Consider the following 16,053-nt stretch of genomic DNA (forward strand, 5'->3'; position numbering starts at 1 on the left):
TGACACCAAGTTGGGAGGCAGGGTCGATCTGCTTGAGGGTAGGCAGGCTCTACAGAGGGATCTGGACAGGCTGGATCAATGGGCCAAGGCCAATTGTATGAGGTTCAACAAGGCCAAGTGCCAGGTCCTGCACTTGGGTCACAACAACCCCACGCAGCGCTACAGGCTTGGGGAAGAGGGGCTGGAAAGCTGCCCAGCGGAGAAAGACCTGGGGGTGCTGGTCGACAGCTGGCAGAATATGAGTCAGCAGTGTGCCCAGGTGGTCAAGAAGGCCAATGACATCCTGGCCTGTATCAGAAATGGTGTGGCCAGCAGGAGCAGGGAGGTGATCATCACCCTGTACTGGGCACTGGTGAGGCCGCACCTTGAGTCCCGTGTTCAGTTTTGGGCCCCTCACTGCAGGAAAGACATGGAGGTGCTGGAGCGTGTCCAGAGAAGGGCAACTGAGCTGGTGAGGGGCCTGGAGCACAAGTCTGATGAGGAGCAGCTGAGAGAACTGGGGTTGTTTGGTCTGGAGAAAAGGAGGCTGAGGGGAGACATCGCTCTCTACAACTACCTGAAAGGAGGTTGTAGTGAGGTGGGTGCTGGTCTCTTCTGTCAGGTGGCTGGAGATAGGACGAGAGGAAATGGCCTCAAGTTGCGGCAGGGGAGATTTAGGTTAGATGCTAGGAAAAATTTCTTTACTGAAAGGGTTGTCAGGCATTGGAACAGGCTGCCCAGGGAAGTGGTTGAGTCATCATCCCTGGAGGTATTCAAAAAGCGAGTAGTTGGGGTACTCCATAACATGGTTTAGTGGGCATGGATGATGGTTGGACTTGGTGATCTTGAAGGTCTTTTCCAACCTAAATGATTCTATGAGTCAATAACAGTTATTTCTTCAGTTTCGTGCTTTGTTAGTTGATTCTTATATTCTGTCTATTAAAGGGAGAATAAAACATTTCATTAGTGTTTCATGCATGAGATCAGCCACGAGTTTACAATTTATGAATCTCCTTCATTCGGAGAGTTGTTATTTATTATATAGAAGCTGTAGTGGGACTCTGTCAATGAAAGGACTGAAGTAGACATGTCTAGATCTTCCCTCCATGATGAGCTCCCCAAAGAGGAACAAAATACTTTTCAACTCAAAAGCCAGAAAGCTCATCTTTTTAAACATTGTAAAGTTAACATGACAAAGGAACAGAAAGTAAAAGGATTTATAAAGGCTGACCAGGGATCCAGTGTGTCCTTGCAGACACATTCTTGCTTCCAGACCTGGCTGTGGCCAACTTAAAGACTTTGCAACTTGCAAATTGCAGCAAACTTTGCAACATGCTCTCTAGATGGGCAGTTCCCCTCTGTTACTTGCAATATCTATCTGCCTGTTCCTTCTTCTTCTCATGAGTCTCTCCAGCCCTCCACATAAGCTAGAACCTCTCAGCTCTCTGCTATACTTTCTTGCTTACCATACCCTAGAAACTTTTCCTCCTTCAGCATCATTGCCAAATACTAACATGGGTCTCAACATCTGCTATGGCACAACTATTTTTGGCCAGCAGTAGATTTCATTGTCCCTTGGTTCCCATAGCTGATCAACAGTCTGATTCTGCATTATTATTGTGCTGAGAAGCTTAGGCTCAGCGCTATTCTAGTGATAGAATATGGCTATTCTATCTAGGGAGAGCAGTGTGAAATAGTGTATTTTCTCCAATGCTCCAGGTAGAGAGATGACAATTGTTTCAGAATGGAAAAGGAAAACCAGAAAAATTATTTGCATATAGACCTTCTCTTTCATTACCCCAAGAACAAGAAAAAGAAAGAAAATTTATACTTGCTTCTGTGCATCTTTCTGACACTTAGGTCATACCTTTGAGACTGCAGTGGATCCTTATTTACAAAAAATTTCAGACAAATGGAAAGAAAACATACCTGGAAATCCACTGGAGAGAGCTCACGGAATGGGTCTTTTGGCTGTGGTACTGTAGCAGATGTTTTTTTCAAATAAATGCTTCTACAGTGACAAAAAGTGTTGGTGAACAAAAGACTTAGTATGCAAACATATGAACACTTACTATATAATAATGCTCCTGAGGTATTATTTTATTCCTCTAAGACAAAAGTAGTGAAAGGGTAACTAAAAATTACATATTACATAGGCTGAATACAATGGTATAATTTCATTGTTCAGAATTTGGATGATAATTTATTTTATGACTTATTCAAGAATCATAGGAAGTTGCCTTTTTAAGTATCTGAAAGGGAAATAACCTCAAAACAAGGAAACAATTTCATGTACCACCCATCAACATTGCAGGGTCTGGTGACAGGAAAGTGGCACTGATGTAAGGCCTTGTCCCAGTATTGGAAAGCATTGTGTTATATGGAACAAGTGGATAAGAAGTTTGGGAATCAGCAACATAGAGCCCACTTGAGGAACATCCAGCAGGTCATGATTCCTGCTATAGTTCAGTGTTGATTTTCCCCCTCCCTCCTCTCCTTTAAAAGGAGGCCAAAAATTTTCTGTTGGGGAAAGAGGTGTTATGTCAACTACAGAATAAAAATTTTGCACAAGAAATAAGGCTTACCCTGCGAAGATAAAAAGCATGAGAGTTGCTGCCAGCACTGGTATCAAAATTAACATATATGATGAAGTAGATGTAAGTTGTTCTTCTCCTGAAAGACAAGCATTCATCCAAGTGTTGATTAATATCACAGAACAGGAATGACTGCACAGCTATCTGCAATCTGCTTTGCGTAATAGTGTCAAGCACCAGTATGAAATGGCTTCTTTTTTAGCTTAGCATCTCATTGCCCTGTAACATGTGAAGGAACGGGATGGCTGACAGTAAGTGGACTGTCTGTGGTAACTTGAGACCTTACCAAGCATTTTGTGAGGGACTAACACGTACCGAATACTTCAAAATCCAAGGCAGAGAGTAACAGGGGAAAAGAGAAGTTTATAAAGAAATGGAAGAAGGAAAAGAGCTGGCAACAGACCTCAAAAAGGTCTGCTTTATTCACTGTCTCCTTTCAAGAAGCACCCACTGTCACATCAGAACCTTCCTCATATTAAGAGATATGCCAATTCTTTGCTCATAGTAGCAAATTAATGTGCAAATATCAATGTGTTTCCATTTGTCCTGGTTTCAGCTGGGATATAGTTAACTGTCTTCCTAGTAGCTGGTACAGTGCTATGTTTTGAGTTCAGTATGTGAAGAATGTTGATAACACTGATGTTTTCAGTTGTTGCTCAGTAGTGTTTAGACTATAGTCAAGGATTTTTCAGCTTCTCATGCCCAGCCAGGGCACAAGAAGTTGGCACAGGACACAACCAGGGCACCTGACCCAAACTGGCCAACAGGGTATTCCATACCATGTGACGTCCCATCTAGTTTAGGAACTGGGAAGTGGGGGTGGGGAATCGCTGCTCGGGGACTGGCTGGGTGTCGGTCGGTGGGTGGTGAGCAATTGCCCTGCGCATCATTTGCACATTCCAATCCTTTTATTACTACTGTTGTCATTTTATTAGTGTTATCATTATCATTATTAGTTTCTTCTTTTCTGTTCTATTAAACCGTTCTTATCTCAACCCACGAGTTTTACTTCTTTTCCCGATTTTCTCCCCCATCCCACTGGATAGGGGGGGGGGAGTGAGTGAGCGGCTGCGTGGTGCTTAGTTGCTGGCTGGGGTTAAACCACGACACATCTGTACATATGAAGTAATAAATGAGGCAGACAAGTAATGGAGGGAAAACCAGTTCAAGGAAGTGATTTTCATTCTTACCAAACTCTACAGGTGTACTCCACTCTCCCCAGCTTTGGCTCACTAAACAATCATTGTCAGTTGCTCTGATTTTGACGCTGTACCTCTTTTTTGTGCTGAAGCTTTCAAATATGTAGGAGTTTCCTGTGATGTTTCTTCCCTATATACAAAAAAACTAGACTGAGAACTTTTTATTCACTAGATCTACAGATGTTAAGAATGTGTCAGGTTCATTTAATGATGCAAACAATTACAAAAGAAAATTTTACATATACTTCTGTGAACACACTAGAGTGAAATAACAAATAGAAAATTATCCCTTAATAAATTAGCTTGTTCCATCCTAATTCCTTTTGTTTGAACATTTTTGTTTTCGGTGATGTGAAGATGAAATTTGCAGTATGCTTCCCTGGCTCCTTAGCCTCTGCTAAACAATGGGACTTGAAAAAAAAAGTACATTTTAAATGCCTTCTTTTAAAGACTGAAGTTAAGCTGTTCTTCCACTGAAAGATTTTTCCCCACCACTGGTGCTCTGAAATACTGTACCCTTTACATTTGATTGCAGAACTGAGTATCAGAGAACTAAACAAAAAAAGGCTCACGTTGCCCACCAATTAAAATTTTATGTTTTACCTGTACAAAACAAAGTATCTAAAAAGATACTAGTGAACTTGGACAATGTTTCTTCCATTAAAACTTTTGTCAGTGTAGCTTTTGCATTCTTAAACATTTAATTTAGCTGCATTATCTCTCCATGTCTCACAAATATTTCCTCAAATATTTCAAAATTTGGTTTTAATGGATGTAATACTACTTTCCATATTCATCTAAGTCTTCAAAATACTTGCAATTACTGAAATGTATAATAACAACCATATACAGTCACAACCTGGAAAACCTGGGTATTCTGTTCCAATAACCTGACAGAATATTTCTTTTTATTCAAAGACATGGATGGCTCTTTCCACTTTAAGTAAAAAAAAAAAAGACACAAAACTTAATAAAACCCCATAATGAACAGATGATATATTACTGCCCCTTACATCTGATTGTGACAGCTGTGGTGCAACCATCTTGATTGTCATGCTGCAGACCTACCTTAGGTAAACCTAAACTCCTTCTGCAACACCATGCTGGTGTCAGTAAATGGAGGCAACAGGAAAAGAAGGCAAGGCTGGATACACAAAGGAGGTCCAGGTGGAGATGCTTAAGAGCTCTTGCAGCACATCCTAACTTACAGGTGTGCCTTTGTAATAAAGGATGTGTTACTTCTTTGGGCCTAATTTAGTAATATCATAAACCTGACTGAGCAGTAATGATGACTACAAGAAGCAGGAACAAATGCAAAGCAGGTTTGTGAAAGACATGATAAAAAGTGATTGAGGGGATAGGAGACTGCAGAGAGGAAAACCACAGAACAGAAGGTCCTGACCTAACTTCATCAGAAAACAGCAGTAGGGCTGGAAGACTGCAATGGGACCCAAACTACCTTACAGAGACACATACAATTGGTTGTATCTACTTTAACAGTAGCTTTGCATTTTTGTAGTGTGTTTAGAGTTCATTTGATGTATCCTATAACTGTTCATAATGAAGTCATCAGGTAATATTGTCCATCCACCTACATGTGCTAGAGTAGAAATTTGCCCTCAGTGTGGGGATCCCTTGCCCAGTTTCTTTAAGGACCAGCTGTACAGTGGACTGAAAGCATTCTCTCAATTTGCTGCCCGTATTTGTGAGTGACAGCAGTCCTCAGCTCATGTGCAAGAAGGGTGCTACATATCAAAAAAGAGAGATTAGTTAAGTAGGGAAAGATAACAGGGTATTGGTTGTATGATAGGATGTGTGGAAATACAAACATACAGAATATTATTCAGTCATAATTACTCTTACCTTGTTTTCTATGACAACTTCATATTTGAAACAACTAGGTTTTTTCACATGACTTGTACGAGGTGGTTGCCACCGAATTTCACAACGATGAGAAGCTTCTGTACAGTTCACAGTGACATTTAATGGAGGGGTGAGTTTTTCTGCAATAATATAATCAGAAATATTATTGATTAATAATCAGGTCTCTTCATCCTGCCTTTTAAAAATATAGGTCAAGGAGCTGGTCTAAAAAGATGTAATGCAGCTTTGTCAGAATTATTCAGCTTTGTCAGAATTATTATATTCACCCCATATTCTGAAGCAGGGCTCCCTGATTTAACACTCCAGTTGAGAAGCCTGGAGTATCAGCAGCAGCAGTAGGTAAAATTAAAAAACACAAACCATTTGTTAGATTTTACTGAATTCAGCATATAATCTGTGCAGGTTTTTTTTTTTTTTTATACTGTGTTCATATTAAACAGAAGTAATTTATTATCTTTTTTTTTTTTATTAGCAACATTCTTTCATTAAAAAAATGAAAGTTTTTGCTCACAGATATAAGACCAACATGTAGATAGTCCTGCTCAGGCATCCTTAGCTAGTTAATCCCAAAAGATGATACCTTTCTTTCAGAGAATAAATATTTGACTGAAATGTTCACAATTCTCTGACCTATGCATTCATTCATTTTTGTTCATTCTTATACTTTTGACTTTTCAGCCATTGAGGCTGGGGAAAAGCAAAAAGAAACCTGTTCTAAGGAGCAGTATTTTAAAAATGTATGCTTTTTGCCAGGGATGATTTCTTCATTCCCTTAGTATAAAACTGGAAATAAATTAAAAAAAAAAAACAACAAACAAACAAACCCAAAACCTTACCAATTTTGTACAGCCTAATAAAGTCCTCATGTAGCTGAATGTTTTGTCCATTTCTAGACGCATTTACCACGAAATGAGCTACTTTGTTTTCTATTTTCACATTTTGGAATCTACATCCTGTGTGTCTTCCATAATTATCTCTGATGTAATTCTGGCATTCTGTGAAATCTTCTTTCCTTTACATGACATATTGCATCAGTTAAATATTGGCAATGTCACACGTCAGACCAGAAATCAAAATTCCCTAGATTCAAGCAGACCTACTTACCATGAGTTCTTCCAGTACAGGAAATACTGGCTATCTCCTGAAGCAGTGCTGCCCACATCCCAAGTGCAGTTCATGAAGGAAACATTAAAAATGACACAGACAAAATTTCCAATAGCTGTCCCGTTCATGCCTGCAAACACAGGAAGAATATCCCATGCCCACTCTGCAGAAAGACAGTGTAACTGCTTAAATCATGCAGATCTCTGCAATCTCATTTAGTAATTTTTAGCCACCTGATTAGGAAATCCAACTGCATATTGTTTGGGTCTTGCAGTTACAAGCTTACTTTAAGATAACAATGATTTTATTTGCATTGAGCCATGAGGATTATCTACCATTGTTACAGATGCTGAAGAAGTGACTAGGATTTAATCAACTCTCTAATCAACTCAGGCACAGGGATGTAGTGGAAGCTAATATCACACAGTCACTGTTGTGTCCTTTGTTTAGATCCCCTGCTTATCTAAGGTCCAGTCTCCAGTGGAATATAATTCTACAACCACGAGGAAGGCAGGTTCTCTCTCCTGTGTTTGTCTTAAGTGCTCTGACCCTTGGTTGACATATAAAGGACTAAGGATTTAAAATAAGCTGTCCACCACTTTCTTCTGTGTAACAGCTGGGTGATTACAACCTAACCCTGAGACTGCTTTCTGAAGTTAGTCCCTGCAGGTGTCACCATTTTGAAGAGAGAATGACATGTTTTTCGATCTTGAATTGAAAATGGTTGCTAATCTGTTCTGGCATTTTGGATTCAAGGATAGGGGGAATTTTGTTTGCGCTGAACTTGATAGAAGCAGGCCTGATTGTCCATGTCATTAATGTAAAACCAAGACAAAACTGAAGCAGAAGTTGATAGCTTGCTTAAGTTAGAAGACTATTCAGGCTGTGTATTCACATGAGGAATTAATTCCCTGTGTTGTTTCTTCCCTATCAAAAGGTGAGATCTCCCACAGGAATTAATATACCTCTGCTTAACTACTATCATCATGAATTGAAGGACTGGGTCACAGCTTTCCATTATAGTGGTTCATTGAGCTTAAGCACCACCACTGCTTATTTACATGTACCTCCCCAGTTAGCCTTACAGCTCCCTACATGTTTAACACAGGTTCCCAAACATGGCTCAGAAGCCACCATATTATGAAAACAAGTGACTGCCTCCTGTCCAAGCTTCACTGCAGTCCAAGCTCTTCATGTTACCACAGGAATCTGATCATGTAGCTGACAGCACTGATTCCAAAAGACATTCTGTTATTGAGCAGACCAAAACTTTTAACATCTGCCCTGGTTTCAGTTGGGATAGAGTTAATTTTCTTCCTAGTAGCTGGTATAGTACTATGTTTTGGATTTAGGATGAGAAGAATGTTGATAACACACTGATGTTTTAGTAGTTGCTGAGCAGTGCTTACACTAAGTCAAATATTTCTCAGCTTCTCATGCTGCCCTGCTAGTGAGGAGGCTGGGGGTGCACAAGAAGCTGGGAGGGGACAGAGCCAGGACAGCTGATCCCAACTGACCCAAGGGATATTCCAGACCATATGATGTCATGCTCAGCACATAAACTAGGATGAAAGCTGGCCGGGTGGCCACTGCTCAGGAACAGGCTGGGCATCAGTCTGTTGGTGGTGAGCAATTGTTTTTCATTTGCACCACTTGTTTTTCTTGGGTTTTATTTCTCTCTCTTTTGTTATTTTCCTTTTCATTACATTTTATTATTGTTATTGTTATTATTTTATTTCAGTTATTAAACTGTTCTTATCTCAACCCACAAGTTTTCTCACTTTTACCTTTCCAATTCTCTCCCCCATCCCACCAGGAGGGAAGTGAATGAGCAGCTGCATGGTGCTTAGTTGGCGGCTGGGGTTAAACCATGACAACATAATTGGATGCTTAGGAAGAAAGTATAATGAGAGAGAAAACACTGAGCAAGCCTTTACCTATGTGCTCTCTCAGCTATCAGCAAGCAGTGCCCTATGGACTTCCAAAGCTAAAGGCTTCCTCATAGATCACTGTGCTTAGCAGTCTGAGAAAGCCTGATCCCCCATTAATTTCCTTCATCCCTTTTGAATGTTTTTTTTTTTTTTTTTTTTTTTTTTGGTCTCTACCACATCTCTTGCCAGTAGGAGGAGCAAAGCGAGAATTCTGAAGGTGTATTTTCCTTCTGGCTCCTTTCCTCTCTTCAGCTGTAATGTGAGAAATGGCAATTCTCCAGAAGAGAAGGAGCTCAAACACACTCTTGTACCTAATATTTTTTCATTGCTTGCTCCAGGCAGCTACTGTGCTGTATGAAGCCTTTTGGGACCACTCCACAAAAGGAAGATTCTTTCATTTGAGTGTACTACAAGTGTAAGCACATAATAAAGGTGGCTAGGATCATAGTTTCCAGAGGGAAAGGCTGTTATCTAGGAGATCTGACCTAATATGATGCTGCGTGGCTTAGCTACAAACAGAGCTGGACAAATTAAACCCCATCCCTCAGAACACCTCAGTGGAAGTGTTCACTTCACACTCATCACACTGGGAGTTAGCATGCACTATGGGAAATGTTGTCAGGAACAGGACTTTGCAAAGGAGTCCCAAGAGTAGCAACTGTCTGATTCTTAAAACTTTTGAAATAAAGAGGAATTGTTCAAATTTGTCAGAGTAGTCCTGGATTTCTGGAAAACTTCCTCTCTTCCAAGCAAAAGGTTGAAACTATTTCAAGAGTTTGGTTCAGCGCTATTTCTTTTAACAGCAGTGTTGGCCTTAGCATCCCCTGTCCTTCCCCATCCTCCATGGCTCCTTCCTGACTCCATCCTGCCTCCCTGGCTGTGCTAGTGCCATTCCTTGTGGGGCCTTGTGGTGAGTAGTTCTGAAGAAGTGATCATCACTAAAAATAATAATGCTCCTCCCACCGCAGCAGCAGTTTTTGTTTCTTCTTGTTTTTTTCATCTGGCTCATCATCCCTTACCAGAAACAATGGAACAAGCTCATCTGAGATGACATTATGGGTTAGCGACAAAGATCCAGAGGAGAGCTGTCTAATTTATTTCTGCTGCTGCAAGAAATGTTGACCCCTATCTAGTCACTAGAGGCATTTAAGCTCTCAGTATAGAGTTGCTTATATCCAACTTACCTGTAAGTTTATATATATATATATATATATATATATGTATAACAAACCCCTCCTGAGATTCCCGTGATTATGGTACTGTACTGAGGTGATGGAGAGCTTTGCTCAGTTCTCTGCTCTGCTGCAGATTCACTTTATGACCCAGGATCAATCAAATCTGTGTACTTCAATTCTTCATTTACAAAAGAAATACAGAAGTTTTCTTCCCATCAAGAGATTGTGAGGTAAATGCAGCAGTCTGAAGCATGACCACAGGTGCTGTGCAAGTGTCATGGTTTAACCCCAGCCAGCAACTAAGCACCACGCAGCCGCTCATTCACTCCCCCCCCCCCCCCCCAGTGGGATGGGGGAGAAAATCGGGAAAAGAAGTAAAACTTATGGGCTGAGATAAGGATGGTTTAACAGAACAGAAAAGAAGAAACTAATAATGATAATGATAACACTAATAAAATGACAACAGCAATAATGAAAGGATTGGAATGTACAAATGATGCGCAGTGCAATTGATCACCACCTGCCGATCGACACCCAGTTAATCCTTGAGTGGCGATCCCCCGCCCCCACTCCCCCCAGTTTATATACTGGGCATGACGTCCCATGGTATGGAATACCCCATTGGCCACTTTGGGTCAGCTGCCCTGGCTATGTCCTGTGCCAACTTCTTGTTCCCCTCCAGCCTTCTCGCTGGCTGGGCATGAGAAGCTGAAAAATCCTTGACTTTGGTCTAAACACGACTTAGCAACAACTGAAAACATCAGTGTTATCAACATTCTTCGCACATTGAACTCAAAACACAGCACTGTACCAGCTACTAGGAAGACAATTAACTTTATCCCAGCTGAAACCAGGACAGCAAGGGTCTTAGGGGGATGGGCTTTGTGAAGTCTTTGGCAATGCTGCAAATCAAAAGAAAAAAGGATTATTCTGATTTCAGGTCAGATCACAACCTGATTCATGAGTGGCCCGACAAGCAGTTGAGTTGGCTGGCGACGTGAAATAGGGTGAAAGGAACTCCCAAAATGGCACTGTGGTCAAGGAAAAGGCAAATGTTTTTTAAACTAATTCGCTTAAGTTCTGCAGCCAGAACATTCCTCTGCCTACAAAACAGCCATGATCAACTGCACAGTGTCACGTTCATACCAACATCAAAGACATGGTGGGAAGATCACTCAGATATGTGTGAGTCCCTCTATTGATTTGCTGACAGGACTTTTGTTCCAGGTTTTGAGGGGATTTCTTTTTCATTTTTTATTTACTCACCTTTCTGTGGATATGCCAAAGAAAATCTAGCAAAGTAGGCAAGTATGACTACTCTTCCTTTAAGGTTTATTTTTGAGCCTACTGTATTCATTCACAGTGTAAGTGTTACAGTTTCATTTTTAGCAACACATTAAGTCTTCATGAGACACTTGTCCCATTATCTCCCATTATTTCAAAGAGGAACTGAAATTTTGCTCTGTCCAGCTTATACTTGAGGACTAGCTGAATTGTTCTAGTGACCTCTTGCTTAACCACTCCTCTTTTAATAACCCCATATTTGTCACTTCTTTATCATTATTTCCTTAAAAAAGATGTAGGACCATACTCTCATGATCCTTTTCTGTGAGCTGTGACACAAAGGATGGTTTAGTTTCTCTGTAGTGCACTCTTCCTTCTGAACTGCTTCCTATATTCTTTGATAATGAAAATGAAAAACAGATGCAAGTATACTAATGTCCTCAAAAGCATCCCTTGTTCCATACATTAATAACTTATTTTCCCATATTTAAATATCTTTGGCTATATTTGAAATCTTTGTTGACATTCTTTATGTCTTTTCATGAAAAACATGAGGTACTTAATTGAGACAGGTATGATGATTGTGATTGCACCCAACTGCATAATAACCCACTGTTTTAAGCACACACAGTGCTTTTATTTATTTATTTACTTTTCTTGAGTTGACTTAGATTACCTCCATCTCTTGGGCAGATGTTAGAAACTGTGTAAGAGTAGTAGCTGCAGAAAAATATCAGAGAAAAGAAAATTTGGATCTGCATTTCTTTGTGGTAATCCAGATTAATAAGGAAGGACAGGATCTCACCTCTGGGCTTTGAGACCAAGAGAATTTTGACTTTCATTGAATAGATCTTGAATAGAAAATGCATAAACTGCTCCTGACTCTTGGACACAATGAATCAGATAACTTGTAAAGGATTGAAAATAAAATACTTGCTATTAGAAATGAATAAAAGGAAATTAAATTGCTTTAACCTTTTAACTGTGAAGATGCTGTCAAATTGTGAGGCGGAGTTTGTCTTACCTAAACTTACCCAAGTACTGTATAGGTATGCTCACAGGGGAACCAGTAATTCTACACTGCCTTAATAGTGGCTGGAAAGAAACAGCTACTCAAGACACAGTTTATTCAACATGGTCTAGGATGAGATGAATAAAAGCTTCACTATGTTTATTTCCTGCCAGTCACTAAAAAGATAGCCCAGGGTGACCAGCCCAGAGGGATCCTTCTAAGACTAAGCTATCTGCTTTGGTCAGGTGAATCCCAGCGGATTCATTCCTTTCCCCTCTTACATCAGCTGGAATCCACATGTAAGTACTAAACAGAAATGCTTCCACTATTCTTTTCTCACTGAAAACTGCAAATTTCTTTTTGAAAATGCCTTTTCCTCCTCTTTCTTATACCTGTGCTAGTATCATATGCTAGGTCCACAGGGACCATGACAGGCTTGCGAGGTTGGCCCATGTGAACCTCATGAAGTTCCACAAGGCCAAGTGCCAGGTCCTGCACATGGGTTGGGGCATTCCCAAGCACAAATACAGGCTGGGCGATGAGTGGATTGGGAGCAGCCCTGCAGGGAAGGACTTGGGGGTATTAGTGGATGAAAAACTGAATGTGAGCCAAAAACGCGTGCTCGCAGCCCAGAAAGTTCATCACATTCTGGGCTGCATCAAAAGAAGCAGTTGGGAGGTGATTCTCCCCGTCTACTCCACTCTGGTGAGACCCCATCTGCAGTACTGTGTTCAGTTCTGGGGCCCCCAGTGTAAGAAAGACATGGACCTGCTCGAGCAGGTCCAGAGGAGGGCCATGAAGATGGTCAGGGGGCTAGAACACCTCTCCTGTGGGGACAGGCTGAGAGAGTTGGGCTTGTTTAGCCTGGAGAAGAGAAGGCTCTGGGGAGACCTTATAGTGGCCTTCCAGTACTTAAAAGGGGCCTGCAGGAAGGATGGGGAGGGACTCTTTATCAGGGAGGGTAGTGGTAGGACAAGAGGTAACGGTTTTAAACTGAAAGATGGTAGATTTAGATTAGATATTAGGAAGAAATTCTTTACAGTGAGGGTGGTGAGACACTGGAACAGGTTGCCCAGAGAAGTTCTGGATGCTCCATCCCTGGAAGTGTCCAAGGCCTTATGGCAGGGGGGCTGGAACTAGATGATATTTAAAAGTTCCCTTCCAACCCAAACCATTCTATGATTCTATGTACTTTATCATGTCTTGATATTGCTATGATTTTTATAACCAATGGAAAGGAAGGTTTGTAATTAAAAAAAAAAACACCACTTTTTTTATATCACTATTTTTTGTTAAGGGAAATATCTTATCTGTGTTGGGTATAGCACTTAAGACTAGACCGTTGAGTTTTATTTCCCAGCTTTGCCTCTGAAACACTTGGAAAGCTATTTTTGTTGGGGAGAATATATGAAATGGGATTACTGCTTACATGTTGGATGTGATAGGGGGATAAAATTATGCCTACATTCCTGCAACGTTTTCAGAGAACTGTGTATATCTGAAATCTTCTGCTTAGTAATAAAATTGTAACAAGAGAAAAGACACTGACATACTTCCATTCTACTGGTGCCTAAATGCAGTACCTCTAAAAGGGTTTCACTCTGCATAGTGATTTTGTTCTATGGATGTAAAGAGCTAAAATCTGAACATTTCCAGTTTGACTGTGTTTTCAAGAGAAAGTGGCATAGGCACTCTTCAATGCTGTAACGCAGGTTTCAACAAGCAAAATACTGCTATGTGGATGAGACCAGTAATACTGGAAACTGCTAATTTTAGAATATTTTTATATCATTATTTTCAGACTATAGAAAAAATACACCATCAAAATTTTGACTAAGACATTCATCAGACAAAAGTAGTGTCTATCCACCCCTCACAGTTATTTTAAGAACATTAAAACTAGCACAAATAACAAAATGCAGTATTTCTTTGCCTAGCTTCTTTGGAATAAAAGTAAACAACAGACAAAGACAAAAGTAAACCTACCTCCTCCTTGAAAATCCATTTCCTTGTGGCAGTTACAGTAATGGGGCACAAAAAGGATGGAAGCTGTGAATTTGCCTTGGTGGCCTATCTTTGTGTGCTTTGACAATGTGATTTTATTATTAAGTCCTTTGCAACTGCTCATGTCACAGGGCGTAAAAATCCCGCCTACGTCTTACTCATTTCCTTTATGTTGTAATGTAACAGGGAAAAGCATGGTTACAGCCATTGTTTTTCAACGGGGAGACAAATAGGTCAGAATAGAGGGAATTGTTCTTTAACACATACTTTTCATACAGGCTTCTGTGCAGGGAACAGCCTCAGAGGTAGGTGAATGTATGAGTCTTCCTTCTGGCTCAGGTATAGGTCAGGTACCATCATTTCAAGCCACGCCACTGTTTTCTGCTTATTGCTTAGGGTCACTGCCCTGCACAGGAGAATAAGCCTGGTGCTCCGGACTTCGTAACAGCCATTCCCAGCTTTACACTAGCCAGCCTCATTTCCTGCAGATGGGTAACAAAGCAGTAACACCAGCCTCCTCAACTTTTCCACTTGACGTGTGCACATTTTTCTGGACTGGGTGAATTCAACACACAGACCAGGAAAAGTGCAAATGCCCTGAGTGTACGAAATCAACACTATGTCACTTGCCTGTGCTCGTGCCCTGGTCCCACGAAGGTGTGCAATCCCTTTTGCCCTCTGGCTTCAGAAGCTGAATATCTTCTTTCCAACTGCATTCAGCAAAGAGTGCACAGACAGAGTGTGGTGCTCACACAGTCGGTTGTGCACAGTCCAGGCACGGACATCCACAACTGCCCGTGTTAGCAGGCTCCAAAATGAGTAAGCCCAAGGCTTTTTTGCCATCTTGACTGCTTTTGACACCGCAGAGTGGGGCTGGGTCCTGAAAGATGTTTGTCCAGCAAAGCAACTTTCTGTGAACTGAGAAACATAGCACCTGCCTTTTCATGTAGCCCATAGCAGAGTCCGATTACAGAGCCCTCTGCCTTTCTCACCTTTAAATAATTTGAACAGGAAAATGAAGTTATTAAAGTAGACAACAGCATTTAAATCTGATTACTTATAATGTTCATTGAGTGTGCTAGTCTTACTATGTGTATCTGTTGTATGTCACTGGAGGAGTGGTAAATCAGATCAAATCTGTCCTGCTTCTGTCTGTCTGTATCTTGTACAGCTTCATTCCCATCAGCCTTTGTTCTTGTTGCTTTTCTGGGCAGAGGAGGATTCGGGGGGGGGGGAGTTCTTGAGATGTTTCCTCTTCTTCAGGTCTCAATTCCTCAATTTTACTCACAGAACAGACAATAGGATGCTAGCACGTTCCCTGTTAAGACACTTCATTTCACGACCTGCAGAAGTAAGGCCTTTTGTTCTCTTTCTCATTTTCTGTTGTAGACTCTTCTATAAAATTGGATTGAATTATGGTTTTGGGATAGATTTTTATCAGTGAACCTGAAACCTCATTTTCTATAAGGTATGTACAACCTGCCCAGGTAGATGACAATAATGCTGTGTAGGTTGGAAGCTAAACAACTGATTCTCAAATGCATCCATAAGTTGCACAGAATGAAACAGGTCTTCCATGGAAAGGATGTAAGTATGGAATCACACTGACATCAAAGCTCTTCAGTATAGCAGGAAATACTAGTTGTTGTGTAGTGGACACAATCTGCAACCCTGTTAAGAGTATTTTCTAGTTTAATAGATGAGAATTTCTCAGAATATTTAACATTGTTAGAGGAATGAATAATCCAGGAAAACAACTGTAATAGTCCGGTGATTTCTTGGATTTTTTTTGGCTACTTTCTTTAGTCCATTGGCAGGGTTGCTGCTTTCCAAAGTGTCAGTTAATTCTACACTCACTTTTGAACTATTGACAAAGCACATTGACAC

The 16,053-nt window shown here is 40.8% G+C and overlaps 1 protein-coding gene across 1 annotated transcript; it reads right to left on the reverse strand.

Annotated features, from left to right (window-relative positions):
* Window positions 1–527: 527 nt before the first annotated feature.
* On the reverse strand, window positions 528–14,320 carry LOC104312433 (granulocyte-macrophage colony-stimulating factor receptor subunit alpha). Its single transcript, XM_069770292.1, has 8 exons — window positions 14,149–14,320; window positions 6,761–6,890; window positions 6,493–6,668; window positions 5,636–5,775; window positions 3,764–3,902; window positions 2,565–2,652; window positions 1,909–1,990; window positions 528–915 (listed from the first exon to the last, which is right to left on the reverse strand). Exons 1-8 carry the CDS (start codon window positions 14,288–14,290, stop codon window positions 853–855), a joined length of 960 nt encoding a protein of 319 aa, XP_069626393.1. The 5' UTR covers window positions 14,291–14,320; the 3' UTR covers window positions 528–852.
* Window positions 14,321–16,053: the final 1,733 nt, after the last annotated feature.

Source organism: Haliaeetus albicilla, chromosome 25 (genome assembly GCF_947461875.1).
Source record: "Haliaeetus albicilla chromosome 25, bHalAlb1.1, whole genome shotgun sequence".
In the NCBI taxonomy this organism is placed as follows: domain Eukaryota; kingdom Metazoa; phylum Chordata; class Aves; order Accipitriformes; family Accipitridae; genus Haliaeetus; species Haliaeetus albicilla.

Bases quoted from the DNA above. Each gene is read 5' to 3' on its own strand.
- LOC104312433 (XM_069770292.1), bottom strand. From the start codon at position 14,290: ATGAGCAGTTGCAAAGGACTTAATAATAAAATCACATTGTCAAAGCAC. The intron at 6,669-6,760 runs GTAAGTAGGTCT...TGTCATGTAAAG, and splicing joins CTGTACTGGAAGAACTCATG to GAAAGAAGATTTCACAGAAT. The intron at 3,903-5,635 runs GTAAGAGTAATT...TTTTGTATATAG, and splicing joins AAGTTGTCATAGAAAACAAG to GGAAGAAACATCACAGGAAA.